At 45.2% G+C, this 18,573-nt stretch overlaps 1 protein-coding gene across 2 annotated transcripts in view; it reads left to right on the top strand.

Moving 5' to 3' along the window:
• ABCC2 (ATP binding cassette subfamily C member 2) overlaps nt 1-18,280 on the top strand; it is a 60,007-nt gene extending 41,727 nt beyond the window's left edge. For both annotated transcript variants that reach the window (XM_021672944.2, XM_012439438.3), the window contains 10 exons: nt 77-231; nt 2,986-3,141; nt 4,688-4,887; nt 6,945-7,071; nt 8,611-8,712; nt 9,136-9,279; nt 10,403-10,561; nt 11,886-12,052; nt 16,079-16,273; nt 17,277-18,280. In XM_021672944.2, coding sequence (XP_021528619.2) covers nt 77-231; nt 2,986-3,141; nt 4,688-4,887; nt 6,945-7,071; nt 8,611-8,712; nt 9,136-9,279; nt 10,403-10,561; nt 11,886-12,052; nt 16,079-16,273; nt 17,277-17,406 — 1,535 coding nt within the window. In that variant the 3' untranslated portion in view covers nt 17,407-18,280. The remainder of the gene's footprint in view (nt 1-76; nt 232-2,985; nt 3,142-4,687; nt 4,888-6,944; nt 7,072-8,610; nt 8,713-9,135; nt 9,280-10,402; nt 10,562-11,885; nt 12,053-16,078; nt 16,274-17,276) is intronic.
• The last annotated feature ends 293 nt before the right edge of the window (nt 18,281-18,573 follow it).

The following is an 18,573-nucleotide window of genomic DNA, read 5'->3' as shown; positions in this document are numbered from 1 at the left end:
ATTTGCTATTATGTCCTGGGCACAAGTCTTCAGGGATTTCTGTGCATGGTGCTGACAAAACTGCTTCCATTTTTAGGTATATGTATTTTCATAGCATATTTCTGGAGTACCTATGGTTTTATCCATGCATCAAATATCTTGCACAAGCAACTGCTGAACAATATCCTTCGAGCACCCATGAGATTTTTTGACACAACACCCACAGGCCGGATTGTGAACAGGTTTGCCGGCGTAAGTATCTCAAGGACTGTCAGGTGGTATGTTTATATACTGAGGATCTTTCTGACAGGGAGGAATTATCATGTCCCCCTAACAACACTGTCCAGTTCCAGTTCTTTTGTTCACTCAACATGCAAGTGTGTCTTGAGTACCTGCTGTGAGCTCACAAGGATCCTGGAGATTCAGGGATGTACATCTCTGACCCTTCAGGTAGCCCAGCATTTAGTAAAGAAGACAGCCAAGGAAGTGAAGGATTATAATAGAATGTAGTAAAGCCAGAAACAACAGTGTGGAGAGAGGTGGTCTAGGAGTACAAAGGAAAAAAGGCTCTAGCCCAGCCTGGGTGATAAAGGTGGGAAAAGTCAGAAAAGGTGGGACTTAAGTCATAGAAGCAAGCCAGGGAGATGGCAAGGGTTGGGGGCAGGGATGGCAGTAGAGCAGGGAGAGAAGGATTATTCTGCAGAGGAAGAAACATAAATAAAAGCATTGTCACCGCCTGTGACAGGAAATCCAAGGGATAGCAGGATAACCCTTTGCTTGGCCTCTGCCTCCATTTCTGAAACTTCTATCTTGAATGCTTTAAGAATGAGTAAATTTGGTCTGGACTATGGAATAGAGCCATCAGTGATTTTAAGAAGTTCTCAGATATTGTTTCCATCTACTACAGATCCTGGAACCCTTGGCATTCATTCACTCATTCATTCAACAACGTTTATTGAACACTTTCTATGAGCCAAGTACTGTACTAGGCACTGGGGCACTCAATGAATGTGAAGATGATAGATGTCTCTCTTCCATGGGCCAGACCCGACACGTTGATTTTTTAATGCATCTGAGATGGGAATTCAGGAACAGAGGCAGAGATCAGGCAATTCTGAATGATAAGTAACTCTCCCCGGCACAATTTTTAGCCCTCTGCTTGTGGAGAAGCTCTGAACTCTTGTTTGTTGGTCTTGGGGCAGATGTAGAAAGTAGAGGTCACAGTCCACAGCCAGGTTCTGGGGACACAGTAACTGCTTCAAAAGCGGGCCAGTAAGACCACTTCAAAAGGTGGTCTCCCTGTGTCACCTTCCGCTGGGGCAGAACCAGTGGGCATGATGTCACTAGCGACAACTTCAATGGCCTTTCTGCTCTTAACTAGAACCTAAAGATCTCTCAATTTTGGGTAAGAAATTTCTCAGAGTAATTTTGCAAAGATCGCAGTTTTCCCCATGTTGTAATATATATGATCTTCTGGGGAAGAGAACACAGAGGTTTTCTGTGAGTTACTTAGGCAACAGTCATAGTCTGAAGACTGCTTTTGCATGAAAAAGGAAACTGTCATTAATTAGATAGTAAGTTTTGTTGGGGAGGTGACTCAGGCCTATTAAGGGGAGTTTGAACAAGGGGCCTCTGGAATTAATGGCTGAGTCTTTAAGCAGAGATAGAGTAAAGGAAGGAAAGATGGAGACTCTATGCCAGGTAAGGGTCAAAAGTAATTTGCATTGAATTGATAACTGGTAAAGATTTCTTTTCTCTGCCAACTGTGGATATAGTTATTTGCATACTTATATGACTTTGGGAAAGGCAGGTTAGACTCAGGAGTCATCCATGATTCAGAGCTTTCTTGGAAGACGGTTATCCCTGATCCAGTTTGAGAAATTCCAGAGATAATTTAAACTCACTTTGGTACTCACATATTATTAATCATAGAATCAATATAATCCTCAGAAATCTAGCCAAGGGCAACCCAAAATATAACCAAGCTTCTTGAGTGTTCTCCAAACCATCCATCCATTCATTCATTTTCTCATTTGTTCATTTATTTCTCATGACACAAAGGCAACAGACACATCTGTCCCCGCTGGGTTCCTTGGTTAGAACACTGTCCAGGCAGGGCTCACATTCAATCCCAGCTTCCTTCCCATCAGTGCTCTATGCCTGGCAGAGGAAACAACTTCCTGGGTATCAGTCAAGAGTGGGCCTTGTTGACAGAGCCTTGTTGACTAAAGCCTCCAAGCAAATGTTTATCAAATGCCTGTTATGTGCCAGGCTGTGTTCTAGGTACTCAATGGAATTAGGATATGTGTAAAGTTAGAATAATTGAATTGGCTTAGTTATGGGAGAAGAATTTACCTGTAAGGCTGTATTAGCTTACAATGATTATGAATGGTTTAGTAAATCTGACAAATGGGAATTTCACTGAGAAGCATGAAAACCTTTACCAAATCTGTTGATAAAGGTAAAGGATGACTGCCATTATCTGTTTGTAGGGATTTTCATAAATGAAGAATTTTTTTTTTTTTGAGATGGAGTCTTACTCTGCCACCCAGGCTAGAGTTCAGTGGCACAATCTCGGCTTACTGCAACCTCTGCTTCCCAGGTTCAAGCGATTCTCCTGCCTCAGATTCTTGAGTAGCTGGGATTACAGGCATGTGCCACCATGGCCAGCTAATTTTTGTATTTTTAGTAGAGACAGGGTTTCACCTTGTTAGCCAGCCTGGTCTCAAACTCCCGACCTCAGGTGATCCACCCTCCTCTGCCTCCCAAAGTGCTAAGATTACAGGTGTGAGCCACTGCACCTGGCCTAAATGAGGAAGTTATGGAAATGAAATTGGTTACTGAGGTGAGCAGTGCAGCCTATTGCAAATGAATACAATGAAATGATTACATGAAGGAGTACAGAGAACACACAGAATCCAACAGATTCCATGCTAGAACTAGGAAGATGTAAACTATCTTAGGAAGACTTTGATTATGGTGTGTCTCTCCTAATCATTTTCCTAGGATATTTCCACGGTGGATGACACCTTGCCTATGTCCTTGCGCACCTGGATTATATGCTTCCTGGGGATAATCAGCACCCTTGTCATGATCTGCATGGCCACCCCTGTCTTCACCATCATCATCATTCCTCTTGGCATTATTTATTTAGCTGTTCAGGTGGGTTTGGAAATGGCTAAGTCATCCTTCCTCTCTATTTATAAAGGCCCAGCCTCTTTCCTGAGAATCTTCTCTTTGGTTCATTGCTAGTCACTCATTCCTTCCCCCAGCATCTTTGCCCATTTAGTCATTCATTGGCATACCCAGGAACCCACAGGCCACTGTCTGAAGCTGAAGTGAGAGCATCAATGTTTGTACCATTCATGACAATGTCATCCTAACTGCTGCCTACCTCCAACTCCCTGGAAGCTTAAGTGGGATAGATTTATGTTTGGATCCAAGACTACTTTGAGATTGGCTCTGGACACAGTCTTGCAGCTCCATAGAACCCACATGATGATGAGGTCGGTTCCAGAAGAGCCATGCTATGGTGCTTCCTTGGTGGACTTTGGACAATCATAGCTGCTTGGAGATGTCTCTTAGCAGCAGTTGGGTCTATCTTTTTACTTCGTTGAAGTTCTAGTTTCATTGGGGTGTCCATGGGTACTTTAGGCTCAATTCCAGTGTATTCGAGGGAATGAGCGGCTTGAAAGCAAAACAGGAAAACTGGAACTAGTGGAAGGAACCCTATTCCCACAATAAAATGAATGGGAGAGGGGAAGGCTGTGGGGGAACCCTTGTCCCACCAGCTGCTTTTGTGGCGAACTGTTCACCTTGGGGAAACAATTCTGAAGACACTGTGGTCAGGGGCTCATGGCCTTGTGGCCTGTGATTGGTGACTCCCCCGGTGTCCGTGTGCAGTTCCCAGGCACACTGTCGCCATAGCAGCCTTTTAACTGTTAATAACAAATGAACAAACAAGAAGCAGGACTGTTGGAAGAAACATCTGTACGTCCATGTATAACATTTTGCATCCCGACTCTCCAATGTCCCACTTTTCCCAGGTTTCAACAAGCCCTCACGGAATCTAGTAGCACAACGGAATCATTCCACTCCCTCTTGCCCTCAGGCCACAGGGGTTCTTCCTGCATCAGATTCCACCCCGTTCCAGTTCTAACCACCTCAGCACTCTGCATACCTCCAGAATCCTCTGTACCTTCACACACCACTGAGGCACAGTTTTGGTCACTTAACTGACCAGATTCTTCCATTTTTATCCAAACCTCGGGATGCCTTTTTCTGGCCATTTCCTGCCCATCCCCACTTTACACACCCCACGGGCCCTGCTGCCTTTACAAAATCCTTTTGGGGACCTTATATCTAATGAGTACAGGAACTGTCACATGGACAATACACAGAGATCTGGGGGATGTGGGTTAGGCTGACAGAACTCAGGAGGTTTGGAGACTCAAAGCTCTGAGACTGAGGTATGATCTCCTCACTTTCACCCTCTCTGTTCCCCACCAACCCCAGTCTTCCCATTGGTCTTCTCCTCAGAGTCTCTCTCATCATTCTGCTCCCAGACATGGCACTGCAGTCTTTTGTCTTGTTCAGATGTAAGCTGTGGCCATCAGGGGGAAGAATGCCGGGTTGTGGCCAGAAAGGAGGAAGATGTCGGATGCGTCATGACTGCAGGACTGGCTGACTCTTTCCTTTTTGTGTCCAGATGTTTTATGTGTCTACCTCCCGCCAGCTGAGGCGTCTGGACTCTGTCACTAGGTCCCCAATCTACTCTCACTTCAGCGAGACCGTGTCAGGTTTGCCAGTTATCCGTGCCTTTGAGCACCAGCAGCGATTTCTGAAACACAATGAGATGAGGATTGACACCAACCAGAAATGTGTCTTTTCCTGGATCATCTCCAACAGGTGAGGCTTCCCTGGGTATTTACCCGTGTGTGTGCTTTGGGGTTCTGCCTGTTTGACATTAGCTGTGGGAGGGCAAGCATGGCTAGTGGTGTGAAATTCACTCTGGCCACACACACTGTTGGGCTATGTAAGTGGAGAGAAGAAAGCATGATGAGCGTTGGAGTCAGAGAGTGGGTCCCCATGCCAGCTCTGCCGTTTACCAAGCTGGGTGAATTGCCTTGAACTCTCTAAGGAAAATCTCCATTTCTTTGTTTTTGTAATGGCCAGAACATGCCCTATCTCACAGGGTTCCACCTGTCTCATGGTGGAAGTCAAATAACATTTGTGAACATTTTGTAACTCAGTACCAAACAAGTGCTGGGTGAACTGAAGATCCTCTCTTTCCTTTTCTGAGAGTGGATGTGAGCGTCTCCATAGTCATGATAAGATCGTTGATGACAGAAAGGGAAGCTCCCGTCCTGTGAATAGGGTGAGCATTATTCTCCAGCATCCTTATGCCCTGGCCTGGCAAGCAGTATGTCCTGGAAAAAGGAAGGTCTTTTTCAGGAAGAAAAATTCTTGAGTGGCTTCCAAAGTGTCTTGAGGTGCTAATGATGCTCAGTATTATTTGGAATCTGGACAGGTCAGGAGTTTGATTGTAAAGATATTTTATTGCTTAGAGACTTTCCAAGAAGGAAAAGGCATATAAGTAAATCTTATTAGACCTTCACTGTGAAGTACGTATCATATTTATTCATACACTTTAAATACATTTTTTTTTTTTGAGATGGAGTCTCGCCCTGTCACCTAGGCTGGAGTGCACTAGTACAATCTTGGCTCACTGCAACCTCCACCTCCCAGGTTCAAGCAATTCTCCTACATCAGCCTCCCAAGTAGCTGAGATTACAGGCGTGTGCCACCACACCCAGCTAATTTTTTTTGTGTTTTTAGTAGAGATATGGTTTCACCAAATTGGTCAGACTGGTCTCAAACTCCTGACCTGGTGATCTGCCCACCTCAGCCTCCCAAAGTGCTGGGATTACAGGCATGAGCCACTGTGCCCAGCTTAAATACATTTTCTTTGGGAAAGTCCATTTTTACAAACTGTGTCTATACATATATAATCTTCAGTTCTCTGCAAAACCCCAGTGTATCTCCCTGTGGGCAACTCATACCTAACTTTCTTTCACCCTCAGCTTTTTCTTCCCCTTTTAAAAATACTGAAATAAAACAGGGCACATTGACCTTTCCTGTGGTGCTTACTTTTTAATTTTATACATGGATTCAGTATGGCATTGCTTCCCCGGCCTGATCAAAAGAAGTCACTTGGAGCATTCATTCAAAATGCAGATTCTTGGCCAGGAGCAGTGGCTGACACCTGTAATCCCAGCACTTTGGGAGACTGAGGCAAGCAGATCACATGAGCCCAGGAGTTCAAGACCAGCCTAGGCAACATGATGAAATCCTGGCTCTCCAAAACACACACACACACGCACACACACACACACACACACACACAAATTAGCTGGGTGCGGTGGCATGCACCTATAGTTCCAGCTGCTTGGGAGGTTGAGGTGGGAGGATGGCTTGAGCCCGGGAGGTCAAGGCTGCAGTGAATCATAATCATGCCACTGCACTCTCGCCTTGGTGACAGAGCAAGACCCTGTCTCATAAAACAAAAACAAAAACAAAATGCAAATTCTTGAATCCCATCCTAGGCCCCCTGAATCAGAAAAGGATCCAGGAATTTTCCACATGAATTTTTAACATTGTATTTTAACAGTTGCCCTTGCGCTAGGTGATTCCTATGATTTGGTGAGTTTGGGAGACATTGCATGGTAGAATTCCCTTAATTTAGCAAACTCCTCTAGGATCTTTAAAACGCAATTTGTTTTCTTAAAAAAAAAGTCAATAGGCTTTTAGGAATACATGGTGTTTCTAAGTCAAATTGAGGCTTTGCCTAAGAGTGCAGCCCAATTGAGTGGAACCCTCTGAGAATGTTCTGTGAACACCAAGGATGCCGGTTAAGATGAGGAAGTGATCAGTGACACCCACTCTCTGGTTCTGTTGCCCCACAGGTGGCTTGCAATTCGCCTGGAGCTGGTTGGGAACCTGATTGTCTTCTTTTCAGCCTTGATGATGGTTATTTATAGAGATACCCTAACCGGGGACACTGTTGGCTTTGTTCTCTCCAATGCACTCAATGTGAGTTTGAAGGTTGGGAGTTTGGTTATGCTAGTGGGCTTATTCTTAAATTAAACCTGAAGTATACTCTGGAGTCTGTGCTCTTGATTCCCTCTTAACCCCAGAAGGACTAACGGAGACTGGGGTTCAAACCCTGGCTCCATCTTTCACCCATGGACATGTTCCTTACTCTTCCTAAGTAGACATGAGTGCCCTCTAGAAAACTGGACATAGATGTTGACCTTAGGACTTAAGAAGGCAATTTCATGTGTTTCAATCTAATCGTTCCCTGACTGCCTCTTTGCTTGGTTCTAGTTAAAAGAAAGAATAAATAACTTTCTTCTCTAGAATGTAGCAGTAATCAGAAAGCCTTTTAGGACAAAAAACTCCTCCTGCATTTATTTTTCTTAGATCACAGAATAGTTGGAGGTAATTCTAATAAAGAACATAGAGTCTGATAAAACTATAGAATGAGTCTCACTGCAGCATCCCCAGCATGACTAGGGAAGACATGGCAGGCACGGTTATTTTCTAGCACCTAAGACAGTGGCTGGCACTACAGTAACTATTCAATCAATATTTGTTCAATAAATGAGTCATTTGACCATCTTTTTGAACAAATTTTTGGAGATTTGTATAGTTATATGTGGGCTTCATAGAATAGTGCTGTTTTCATTAGAAGTTAATAAGGCTGGTGGGGCGCAGTGGCTCACGCCTGTAATCCCAGAACTTTGGGAGGCTAAGGCGGGTGGATCAACTGAAGTCAGGAGTTTGAGACTAGCCTGGCCAATATGGTAAAATCCAGTCTCTACTAAAAATACAAAAAATTATCCAGGTGTAGTGGCAGGCACCTGTAATCCCAGCTACTGGGTAGGCTAAGGCAGGAGAATCACTTGAACCCAGGAGGCAGAGGTTGCAGTGAGCCAAGATCATGCCATTGCACTCCAGCCTGGGTAACAAGAGCGAAACTCCGTCATAAAAAAAAAAAAGAATCTATTAGATTGAACCAAAGCAAAATGACTCAAATACCAGCAACTACATATGCTTCAATCTACACAAAGTGGTTACTCTGGGTCCCCATGATTCTATCCTCTGTTGTCTATGGCTCCCTTACTCTAACCACCATTTGCTCAACAAAAACTCCCTGTGCATATATGCAAACTCCTGAGTCTTTTCCTGAGAGAAGCTTGCATCTGAGCAATCTACAGATTCCCTGGCCTGGATCATGCCTTTCTCTGATTCACAAAGAGCACTAGGCATACAGGCAGGAGGCCTGAGCGCCTGTTGCCAGACTCTCCGATTCTAGCTTTAGCCCCAAACCACTAGACACTCACATTGCCCTTTGTGTGAGCACCTAATTGTTCTGCAGCCATTCAATGCCCTGCTCTTAATTCCTTTCCCAAGGAGGCAAGGATTGTCTTTCTTACACTTTTCTTTACTCCCTTGTAGAGCCCAGCACAGTGCTGGCTACAAAGTAGGCACTGGATCGTCCTTGTGGTTTGAGTAGTGGAGTTGGTTTCTGTGTCTAAGATGACTTGCAGTCTTCTGGTTTTTCTCTAGATCACACAAACCCTGAACTGGCTAGTGAGGATGACATCAGAAATAGAGACCAACATTGTGGCTGTTGAGCGAATAACTGAGTACACAAAAGTGGAAAATGAGGTAAGGAGGAATTAGAAAAATCCAGGGACAAGGCAAAAAAAACATGCAACTCCTTCAAGAGTGCATCTTTAGAATGTCTCCATATTTCACATGGGCTAGTAATGGGTCTCCTAAAGTTTCCTTTCCCGTAACTCAAAGGACCTAATTTCTTCAAACTTAGAATAGGAAATGGTTTAGGCGAAGTCAGGTCTTAGAACATACCAAGGAGATCTACAACACAAGCTCATGGGATAATTTTTCTTTAACTGAATAAGGAAGGAATCTTCCAAAGGTACAAGTCCAGTTCAGTCTATGAAATGCAGAGGCCATTAGGTAGCTGGGCCACTGCTACCCTTTTCCTGTTCTGTGATGCGGGTCCTAAGAGAACCGTTCAGCTGAGTTGCCACCTTATAAAGCTTACTTCTCACCTTGTCTCCTTGCCAGGCACCCTGGGTTACTGATAAAAGGCCTCCGCCAGATTGGCCGAGCAAAGGCAACATCCAGTTTAGCAACTACCAAGTGCGGTACCGACCTGAGCTGGATCTGGTCCTCAAAGGGATCACCTGTGACATCAGTAGCATGGAGAAGGTGGGTAGAGTGAAGGAAGGCCTGGATGTGTGGCCTTGTGATCAGACAACAATTGTATGCAGAGTGGAGAGCAGCTGGGCCCTGAGCCTTCATCATTTGGATGGAGGGAGAGGGTCAGGGCACTTCCTCTGCCCTGGGGAAGTATGGGGACACAGTACCAGAGGGAAGGATAGCAGCCAGGGATCACACAGACTTACTGCAGCTGCCGGGTCTTCTGCTCAGCTCCTCCCAGCCAGCTGACCAGGGCCCCTTTCCTGTAAGGTCCACAGTATGCAGAGAGGAAGTCAGGAAGGAAACGAGGGAATGCCAGGCCTGGCAAAGGAACTGTTGAGAATAGCAGGGTGGAGGGTTGTCCCTGAAGGAAGAATGGCCTAGTTCTCCTCCTAGTCTTCAAAGTCAGGCACCCTTCTTAGGTGCTCTTGTTCTCTAAGGACTTGGGGTCTGATGAGCAAGGACACTGAGGTCCAGATCAGAATCTGGCTCTCAGCTGGTGGCAGACCTGATCCTTCCCTTCTCTTCACTTCTAAACAAGGATTTTTTTTCTTTTTTTTGAAATGGAGTCTCCCTCTGTCACCCAGGCTGGAGTGCAGTGGCACAATCTCGGCTCACTGCAACCTCTACTTCCCAGGTTCAAGAGATTCTCCTGACTCAGCCTCCCAAGTAGCTGAGACTACAGGTGTGTGCCACCACACCTTGCTAATTTTTTGTATTTTTAGTAGAGATGGGATTTCGCCATGTTGACCAGGCTGGTCTTGAACTTCTGGCCTCAGGTGATCTGCCCACCTTGGCCTCCCAAAGTGCTGGGATTACAGGCATGAGCCACCATGCCTGCCATGAATAAGGATTTTTAAAAAATCTATAATTTCCAATAATAATTATAACAACAGCTGCTGAGAAGGTCCATTTCAAATACTGACTACGGTTCTCAGTAAACTGATTTTTGACAACTTTTTCTGACAGCTGGGTACTTTTTTCCTCACCCAAACCAAAATCAGTTTAATGTCTTAGAGATGGAATAGCCAATCACTGCCTCTTACCACCTGTGACTGTGAATACCCAGGCTAAATAACTTTTCCCCAAGAATTCTGTGTGGAACTAATGCGTAAGCGAACTGTATTCACAGATTGGTGTGGTGGGCAGGACGGGAGCTGGAAAGTCATCCCTTACAAACTGCCTCTTCAGAATCTTAGAGGCTGCCGGTGGTCAGATCATCATTGATGGAGTAGATATTGCTTCCATTGGGCTCCACGACCTTCGAGGGAAGCTGACCATTATCCCCCAGGTGAGCTCTAGAACTTGCTCGGGCACATGCCACGGTGGGCAGCTTATTCTTGATGTGCAGTCAGCACTGTCATTTCTGCAGTCCACTCAGGATACCTGAGCTAGTTCCCTAGGATGGACATGTCGTTTACAGAACTGAAGTTTTTGAAATGTTTGGAAATACGCATTTGTGGCTGCCTGAGTGTGATCACTAGGTGGCAGCAACACAACAGAAGTCAAGTAGAGCAGATGATTATTTAGCATTTCTATAGCCCATCACAGTTTGCAAGACTTTTGCAATCAGCATTAGCAGTTTTGCCGCTGAAGCTTGAAGCCATTAAGCTTTATACTCCCCATTTGCTATGGTTAAAAGACAGAGGAGGGAATTTGCTGCAGGTTTCTGCCAGCAAGCGGAACGCTTCGTGCATCAGCAAGAAAGACTTCCCCTCGGCTTCCTCTGGATCCTACCAGATAAAGATTGCCATGGGGCCTCTCCACTCCCCGGCAGCCAGAACCCTTCCTCCTCCACCCACTGCAGCCCAGTTTCTCTGTGGGTAGTTTTGGTCTGTCTGGTATTTGCTCAGTTCAATACAGTCTTTTCTCAGCCTCTTCAAAGCGTGTTATCTTCTTCTCACGCAGCTGTGCTGTTCTTGCCTCTACCCTCCTCGGATACCTCTACCTTGAAACCACGAGTTTTGGTTTGGGAGGCTGAGGCAGGTGAATCACTGGAGCTCAGAAGTTCAAGATCAGCTTAGGCAACATGGCAAGAACCCCTCTCTACAAAAAATGAAAAAAAATCAGCTGGGTGTGATGGTGCATTCCTATAATCCCAGCTACTCAGGAGGCTGAGGCAGGAGAATCGCTTGAACATGGGAGGTGGAGGTTGCAGTGAGCCGAGATCATGCCATTGCACTCCAGCCTGGGCAACAAGCATGAGACTCCATCTCAAAAAAACGAAAAGACAAAAAATCAGCTGGGTGTGGTGGTGTGTGCCTGTGATCCCAGCTACTCGGGAGGCTGAAGTGGGAGGATCAGTTGAGCCAAGGAGGTCGAGGCTGCAGTGAGTGGTGTTCTTGCCACTGCACTCCAGCTGGGCAACAGAGTAAGACTCGGTCTCAAAAACAAAAAACAAACCAAGGATTTCTCTTAACGTTGTGCCTAGCCCCTGGCTGGTGGCCACTCCGAGCTTTCAGAGGGAAAACCTTGTGGAAGTTCAACCACAAACCAGCTTCCTGCCTCAGGAATCCACCTCAGGCCAGTCCTATCCGCCTTCTTCCAGTCCCGAGGAACTCCAAGGTCCTTTTCTGGCATGAGCCCCAACAGCCCCCTCATCCCTTCACTTGCAGGACCCCATCCTGTTCTCTGGAACCCTGAGGATGAATCTCGACCCTTTCAACAACTACTCAGATGAGGAGATTTGGAAGGCCCTGGAGCTGGCTCACCTCAAGTCTTTCGTGGCCGGCCTGCAACTTGGGTTATCCCATGAAGTAACAGAGGCTGGTGGCAACCTGAGGTAATGCTCCATAGCCTGCTGCCCCTGCATGCAGTGAGGGTATGTGAGGGGCCACTCCTCCTGTTCCTGTGTTAGGTGATGCCTGGCATAGAATGTCATCCAGGTCTAATTCCCAATGTGTAAAATGAACCTGTTGTAGAATTCACAAGATAAAATAGATGTGAAAGTGCTTTGCCGGGCACAGTGACTCATGCCTGTAATCCCAGCACTTTGGGAGGCCAAGGCGTGTGGATTGCCTGAGCTCAGGAGTTCGCAACCAGCCTGGGGAACATGGTGAAACCCCATCTCTTCTAAAAAAAAAAGATACAAAAAATTAGCTGGGCATGGTGGCATGTGCCTGTAGTCCCAGCTACTTGAGAGACTGAGGCAAGAGAATTGCTTGAACCTGGGAGGCAGAGGTTGCAGTGAACCAAGATCACGCCACTGTACCACTCCAGCTAGGGTGACAGAGTGAGAGCAAGGAAGGAGGGAAGGAGGGAGGGAGGTTCAAAACTCTTAAAAACTGGCTGGGCACAGTGACTCACGCCCATAATCCCAGCACTCTGGGAGGCTAAGGCAGGTGGATCACCTTTGGTCAGGAGTTTGAGACCAGCCTGGTCAACACGGTGAAATCCTGTCTCTACTAAAAATACAAAAAGTAGCCAGGCATGGTGGTGGGCGCCTGTAATCCCAGCTACTTGGGAGGCTGAGGCAGGAGAATTGCTTAAATTCGAGAAGTGGAGGTTGCAGTGAGCTGCGATTGTGCCACTGCACTCTAGCCTGGCGACAGAGCAAGACTCTATCTAAAAAAAAAAACAAAACTCTCAAAAACCTTTGTTATTAAATGTACTTCTCATATGACATTACACAATGTGAGCTTACACATCCCACGATTGTGGAGAACCACCGAAAGCAGAGGCTCCCAGCTGTGCACAATCAGTATGAAAATAGTCTCACTCCTGGTCCAACCCTAGAGTCTAATTTGATTGTATGAGGCTACACTAGACATGGGGAGCTGGTTGTGTTTTGTTGGTTTTTTTGAGATGGAGTCTTGCTCTTTCGCCAGGCTGGAGTGCAGTGGCACAATCTCAGCTCACTGCAACCTCCGTCTCCCGGATTCAAGCGATTCCCCTGCCTCAGCCTCCTGAGTGGCTGGGACTATAGGGGTGTGCCACCACGCCCAGCTAATTTTTTGTATATTTTAGCAGAGATGGGGTTTCATCATGGCCAGCGTGGTCTCGAAAGCCTGATCTCATGATCCGCCTGACTCGGCCTCCCAAAGTGCTGGGATTACAGGCGTGAGCCACCGCGCACAGCCGACATGGGGAGTTTTAAAGGATCCCCACGAGGCTGTTAAGGGCATCCCAGTTTGAGAACCATGAGAAAGAGCATGCGGATGAGTCCTTAGACACTGTTGAAACACCTGAAATCAACAAAAGACTCTCTTGGTTTTCACAGCTCTTTTTACCTTTCTAAAACATTTTTATATAGTTGGCAGTTCAATTCTGGACAGTTTGCCTGTCCCCAAATAAGTTGATCTGGCATTTTTCCTGTAACGTTTTTGTTTTTCTTCCTATACACTGAAGTTCTGCCCTCAGCCAAAGCCCACTGCTCATGGACAGGTCTTGCTCCTGCCCCAGGTGCCTCAGTGGTGGTAGGCAGAAATAGGCTATTTGCAAGCTGAAGCTCAGGAAGGAGGGGAGGGCTCAGTAACTGTGGACCAGTCACTCTGGCTTCACCTGGGAGCTTGTTATACATGCAGAATCTCCAGGGGTAGACCTACTCAACAGAATCTGCCTTTTAGCAAGATTCCCAGGTGATTTGTGTGCACATCACACTTGAGAAGCACTGCCTAGAGTGTTGTGATTTAACTAGGCTGCAAGCTAAAATCACCCAGGAAGCTTTAAAGCTCCCAGTACCTAAACTGTAGCCCAGACCGATTGATTCAGGGACCCAGGTAATTTCAGTGTATAGTCCCAGGGAACACTTGCAAGCCCTGGTGGAGAACATCATCAGTTTACTTTCCCTCCACAACAGATCTAGGAGCTAGCAGGACTTAAGTAGGTCTTTAGGCCAGTGTAAAAGATCATTCAAACACTCAGTCAGCAAAAATATAACAACACCTACTATGTGCCAGGCACTGAAAATACAGAGGCAAACAGAGACATAACCCTGACTTCCAGCACTCACAGCATAATGAAGACAGACCTGTGTGAGTAAATGCTAGCACAGTCTGTGCTACAGAGGGGACACGTGGGACACTACGGTAGGGTGCAATGGCAGGCCTTCACACTTCTGGTTTGTAAAAACAAAAATCATAGGCTGGGCACTGTGGTTTATGCCTGTAATCCCAGCACTTTGGGAAGCCGAGGCGGGCGGATCACCTGAGGTTAAGAGTTCGAGACCAGCCTGGGTAACATGGAGAAACCCCATCTCTACTAAAAATACAAAATTAGCTGGACATGGTGGTACATGCCTATAATCCCAGCTACTCAGGAGGGTGAGCAGGAGAATCACTTGAACCCAGGAGACGGAGGTTACAGTGAGCCGAGATTATGCCATTGCACTCCAGCCTGGGCAACAAGAACAAAACTCCATCTGAAAAAAAAAATTCATGCCATCTTTCTCCTCACCAAGCTCCTTTCAGATCTGAGTTTTAAACCTGGACTAGGGGACTAAAACGTACGTTTCTCTGTTGAATGATGGATAAGTTCAGCTTGAAGGGAGCAGCTGAAAGCCAAAGGGGGGGCCTCAGTAACAGTCTGTTAAAGTCCAAAGTATACGTTACACTTTGGGCCAGGCATGAGTTTGGTGCAAGCTAAGCAAATCGTTTTTCAGTGTCTCTGGTCTTACATTACAGGGGAAAGCTAGAAGTTCATCTTGGGTGACTTCTCATCTCCTGCAGAAATTTTCTTACAGAGAATTGCAGAACTTTAGCCACCCCCTGTTTAATATGTTCCCTAATGGCCACAGCAGGAAAGAGCAATTAGCAAATTCCTGAATATTTCCTTCACATCATTTCCCAAAGCTTCTTTATGTAAGTAAGAGGTCCAGCCTTCATTACAGGCTTTTAGCAAATTAAAGCTATTTGCATTTTACAAGCATATTTGAATTCCACATACATTGCATCTCACACCAAGACATCATGTTCATTAGATAGCTTCATCTCTAATCAAGGCAGAAGGGCTTGAACAAATAATTAGCCTTGAGACTAGAATTACACATTAAAATAATAAATGGATTTGCTAAGGCCGCAAAGAAATGCCATTGGGGCATTCTGGTGTAGTGTCACCCTATATTAATGGTTTCAGGTCAAATACTGCTAAAGTAAACTTGGTGACATTCATGTTGTTTTGGAAATGTTGATATCACTGAAACCAAACGTAAAGAAGCATTGTACCTGGGCCAGTGTTTTCCAAACTTGTTTAAATGTAAAAATGGCCTGAAGTGCTTAAGAAAAAGGCCCATTTCTAGGCTCCTCCTGACTCTGATGGAGTAAGCAGGGGCCCAGAAATATGACCTTTTTTTTTTTTGAGGCAGAGTCTTGCTCTGTTGCCAGGCTGGAGTGCAGTGGTGGAGCTCAGCTCACTGCAACCTCCGCCTCCTGGGTTCAAGCAATTCTCCTGCCTCAGCCTCCTGAGTAGCTGGGACTACAGGCACGTGCCACCACGCCCAGCTAATTTTTCTATTTTTAATAGAGACAGGTTTTTAATAGAGACCAGGTTGGCCAGGATGGTCTCAATCTCTTGACCTCGTGATCCGCCTACGTTGGCCTCCCAAAGTGCTGGGATTACAGGCTTGAGCCACTGCGCCTGGCCGACATATGACTTTTTAATTAAGTACTTGGGGTTGGTTTTCAATTGGAAAAGTTTGAAAAACGATGCCCACAATAGCAATGAACAGCTAGTTGAAGAGGCCCAAACGTTCCAGGGGAATTTTGGAGTGGGGGTTTTGAAAGTCTGATCTGGAACATGAAAATGGTCCCCCTGCCCTGCATCTTTCCTTGGTCCTTGGGAGCTAACACATGGCTTCTTCTATTGGCTGCAGCATAGGCCAGAGGCAGCTGCTGTGCCTGGGCAGGGCTCTGCTTCGGAAATCCAAGATCCTGGTCCTGGATGAGGCCACTGCTGCGGTGGATCTAGAGACAGATAACCTCATTCAGACGACCATCCAAAACGAGTTCGCCCACTGCACAGTGATCACCATTGCCCACAGGCTGCACACCATCATGGACAGCGACAGGTAAGTAGAGGGGGACAGAGCTTGACACTTACGGCTTAACCCTCGCTCAACAGTAACAGTGTCGGCTGGGAAACACCTGGCAGCAGAAGATTTAACCATCACCATATTACTGATGAAGAAACTGAGGCTGGGCGTGGTGGCTCATGCCTGTAATTTCAACACTTTGGGAGACTGAGGCAGGTGGACCACCTGAGGTCAGGAGTTCGAGACCAGCCTGTCCAATATGGAGAAACCCCATCTCTACTAAAAATACAAAATTAGCGAGGCATGGTGGCACATGCCTGTAATCCTAGTTACTCAGGAGGCTGAGGCAGGAGACGTGCTTGAACCCAGGAGCCGGAGGTTGTAGTGAGCTGAGATCATGCCATTGCACTCCAGCCTGGGCAACAAGAGCAAAACTCCATCTCAAAAATAAATAAATAAAAACTGAGACTTAGAGATGTCAGGCAATCTGGACAAAATTTTATATCAAGTTAATGAAAGCAAATAGGATTAAGGGAACTATTCATATCTTGAGGGTAAAATAGGAAACTGGGTGTTGCAACAATTAACTGGGTATAGGGAGGTGGAAGCTCAAGCCGTGAGTGGCAGATGTTGACTGTAGACCTTCCCAACTGTCCTGAGCCTCAGCTGCTGCTCTGTAAAATAGCTAGACACTTTCTATTCCTTCCAGCTGTATCATATTACATTCAAAAGTCAGTGATCTCAGAAAGCTGTTTGGAGGTGATAGGCACCCTTTGTAAACCAATCTATCCTTAAACAATGTGTACTACTTTTAAAAACTCATGTAAATGGACTCATACTGCCTTTATTCTTCTATCACTTCTTTTGTTCAATATTTGCAGGATTCATCCATGTTGATGTGCATAGCTGTGGCTCATTGATTTTCACTGCTTTGTAGCCTTGTCTGACTATACCACAACTTAGTCCTAGTTATTCTTATAAATGCCCAGACTTGAGATGCTACTTTCTAAGACTTTCCTTTCTTTCTTCCTTGTTTCAGGATAATGGTCCTAGACAATGGGAAGATTGTAGAGTACGGCAGCCCGGAAGAACTGCTGCAAACCCCTGGACCCTTTTATTTGATGGCTAAGGAAGCTGGCATTGAGAATGTGAACAGCACAAAATTTTAGCAGAAGGCCCCATGGGTTAGAAAAGGACTATGAGAATAATTTCTTATTTTATTTTTTGTGAAATACAGAATACATACAAAAGTATATATAAAATGTACATTTTAAAGAAGAAGGATAAGTGAACACCCATGAACCTACTACCTAGATTAATAAATATCACCAGGTGCCTGAGAATCCCCTCGATTATCTACCTCAGTCATACTTCCTTGCTACCCGCCTTCCCAGGGACAACCACTGTCCTGAATTTCGTAATTGTTTCCTTTCCTTTCATTTCTGTTTTATCACCTTTGGAGGTATCTTTAAACAACATGTACCCTTTTTTACTTATGTAAATGGACTGACTCATCCACAACTTCTATGACTTGATTCTTTTGTTCAATATTATATTTGAGATTCATCCATAGTGATGCAAATAGGTGTGTTATTTTTTTTTCACTGCTCTGCAGTCTGGCATTGTATAAATACACTACAATTGATCAGTTTTAGTATTTGAGCTCATTAGCATTCTCAGGATTTTAAAAATTATAAACAATACTACTATGGACATTCTGGTCTACATCTCCTGGCACATATGTAAGAGTTTCTCTAGAGTATAATCTATGAATGGAGGGTGTGCACATGTTTACATGCACTAAAACTAACTGATGCCAAACTGGTAATGCCAACTGAAAACATTGCTGTCAATCTGATGAATATGAATTGATGTATCATAGAGAATTTCATTTGTATTTCCCTGGTATCTATTGAGGATGAATATATTTTCATGTTTTTGGGGTATTTGCATTTCCAATCGTCTTTTAAATATTATGTCTGATAATTCCAATGTCTGGATTCATTATCTGTTGTTTCTGTTGGTTTTATTCATGGTATTTTATTTCCTTGTATGTCTTGTGCATTTTTATTACAAGCTCATTCTCCTTAAAACTTTATCTGTGGATATTCTTTAAGGCCTAAATTGACCATGAGTTCCTCCTAAGGGAATTGAGAAAGCTTTAGCCTGTTGCCTGGAGCATTACCCAGAACCTCTTTGAATGAAATTCTTCACTAAGGGGTTTTAAACCACACAGTGCAACTTCAGGCCACAATCCTGTACAAGAGCCAGCTTGTGATTTACACATTCTCAAGGGAGAGTGATAGGTTGAAGACAGGCGAGGGGCTCTTGTTGTT

Source organism: Aotus nancymaae, unplaced genomic scaffold (genome assembly GCF_030222135.1).
Source record: "Aotus nancymaae isolate 86718 unplaced genomic scaffold, 86718_ANA_hifiasm-v0.15.2.pri h1tg000010l, whole genome shotgun sequence".
In the NCBI taxonomy this organism is placed as follows: domain Eukaryota; kingdom Metazoa; phylum Chordata; class Mammalia; order Primates; family Aotidae; genus Aotus; species Aotus nancymaae.
The sequence above is the reverse complement of the archived record's forward strand: the minus strand, read 5'-3'. Positions and strand labels throughout refer to the sequence as shown.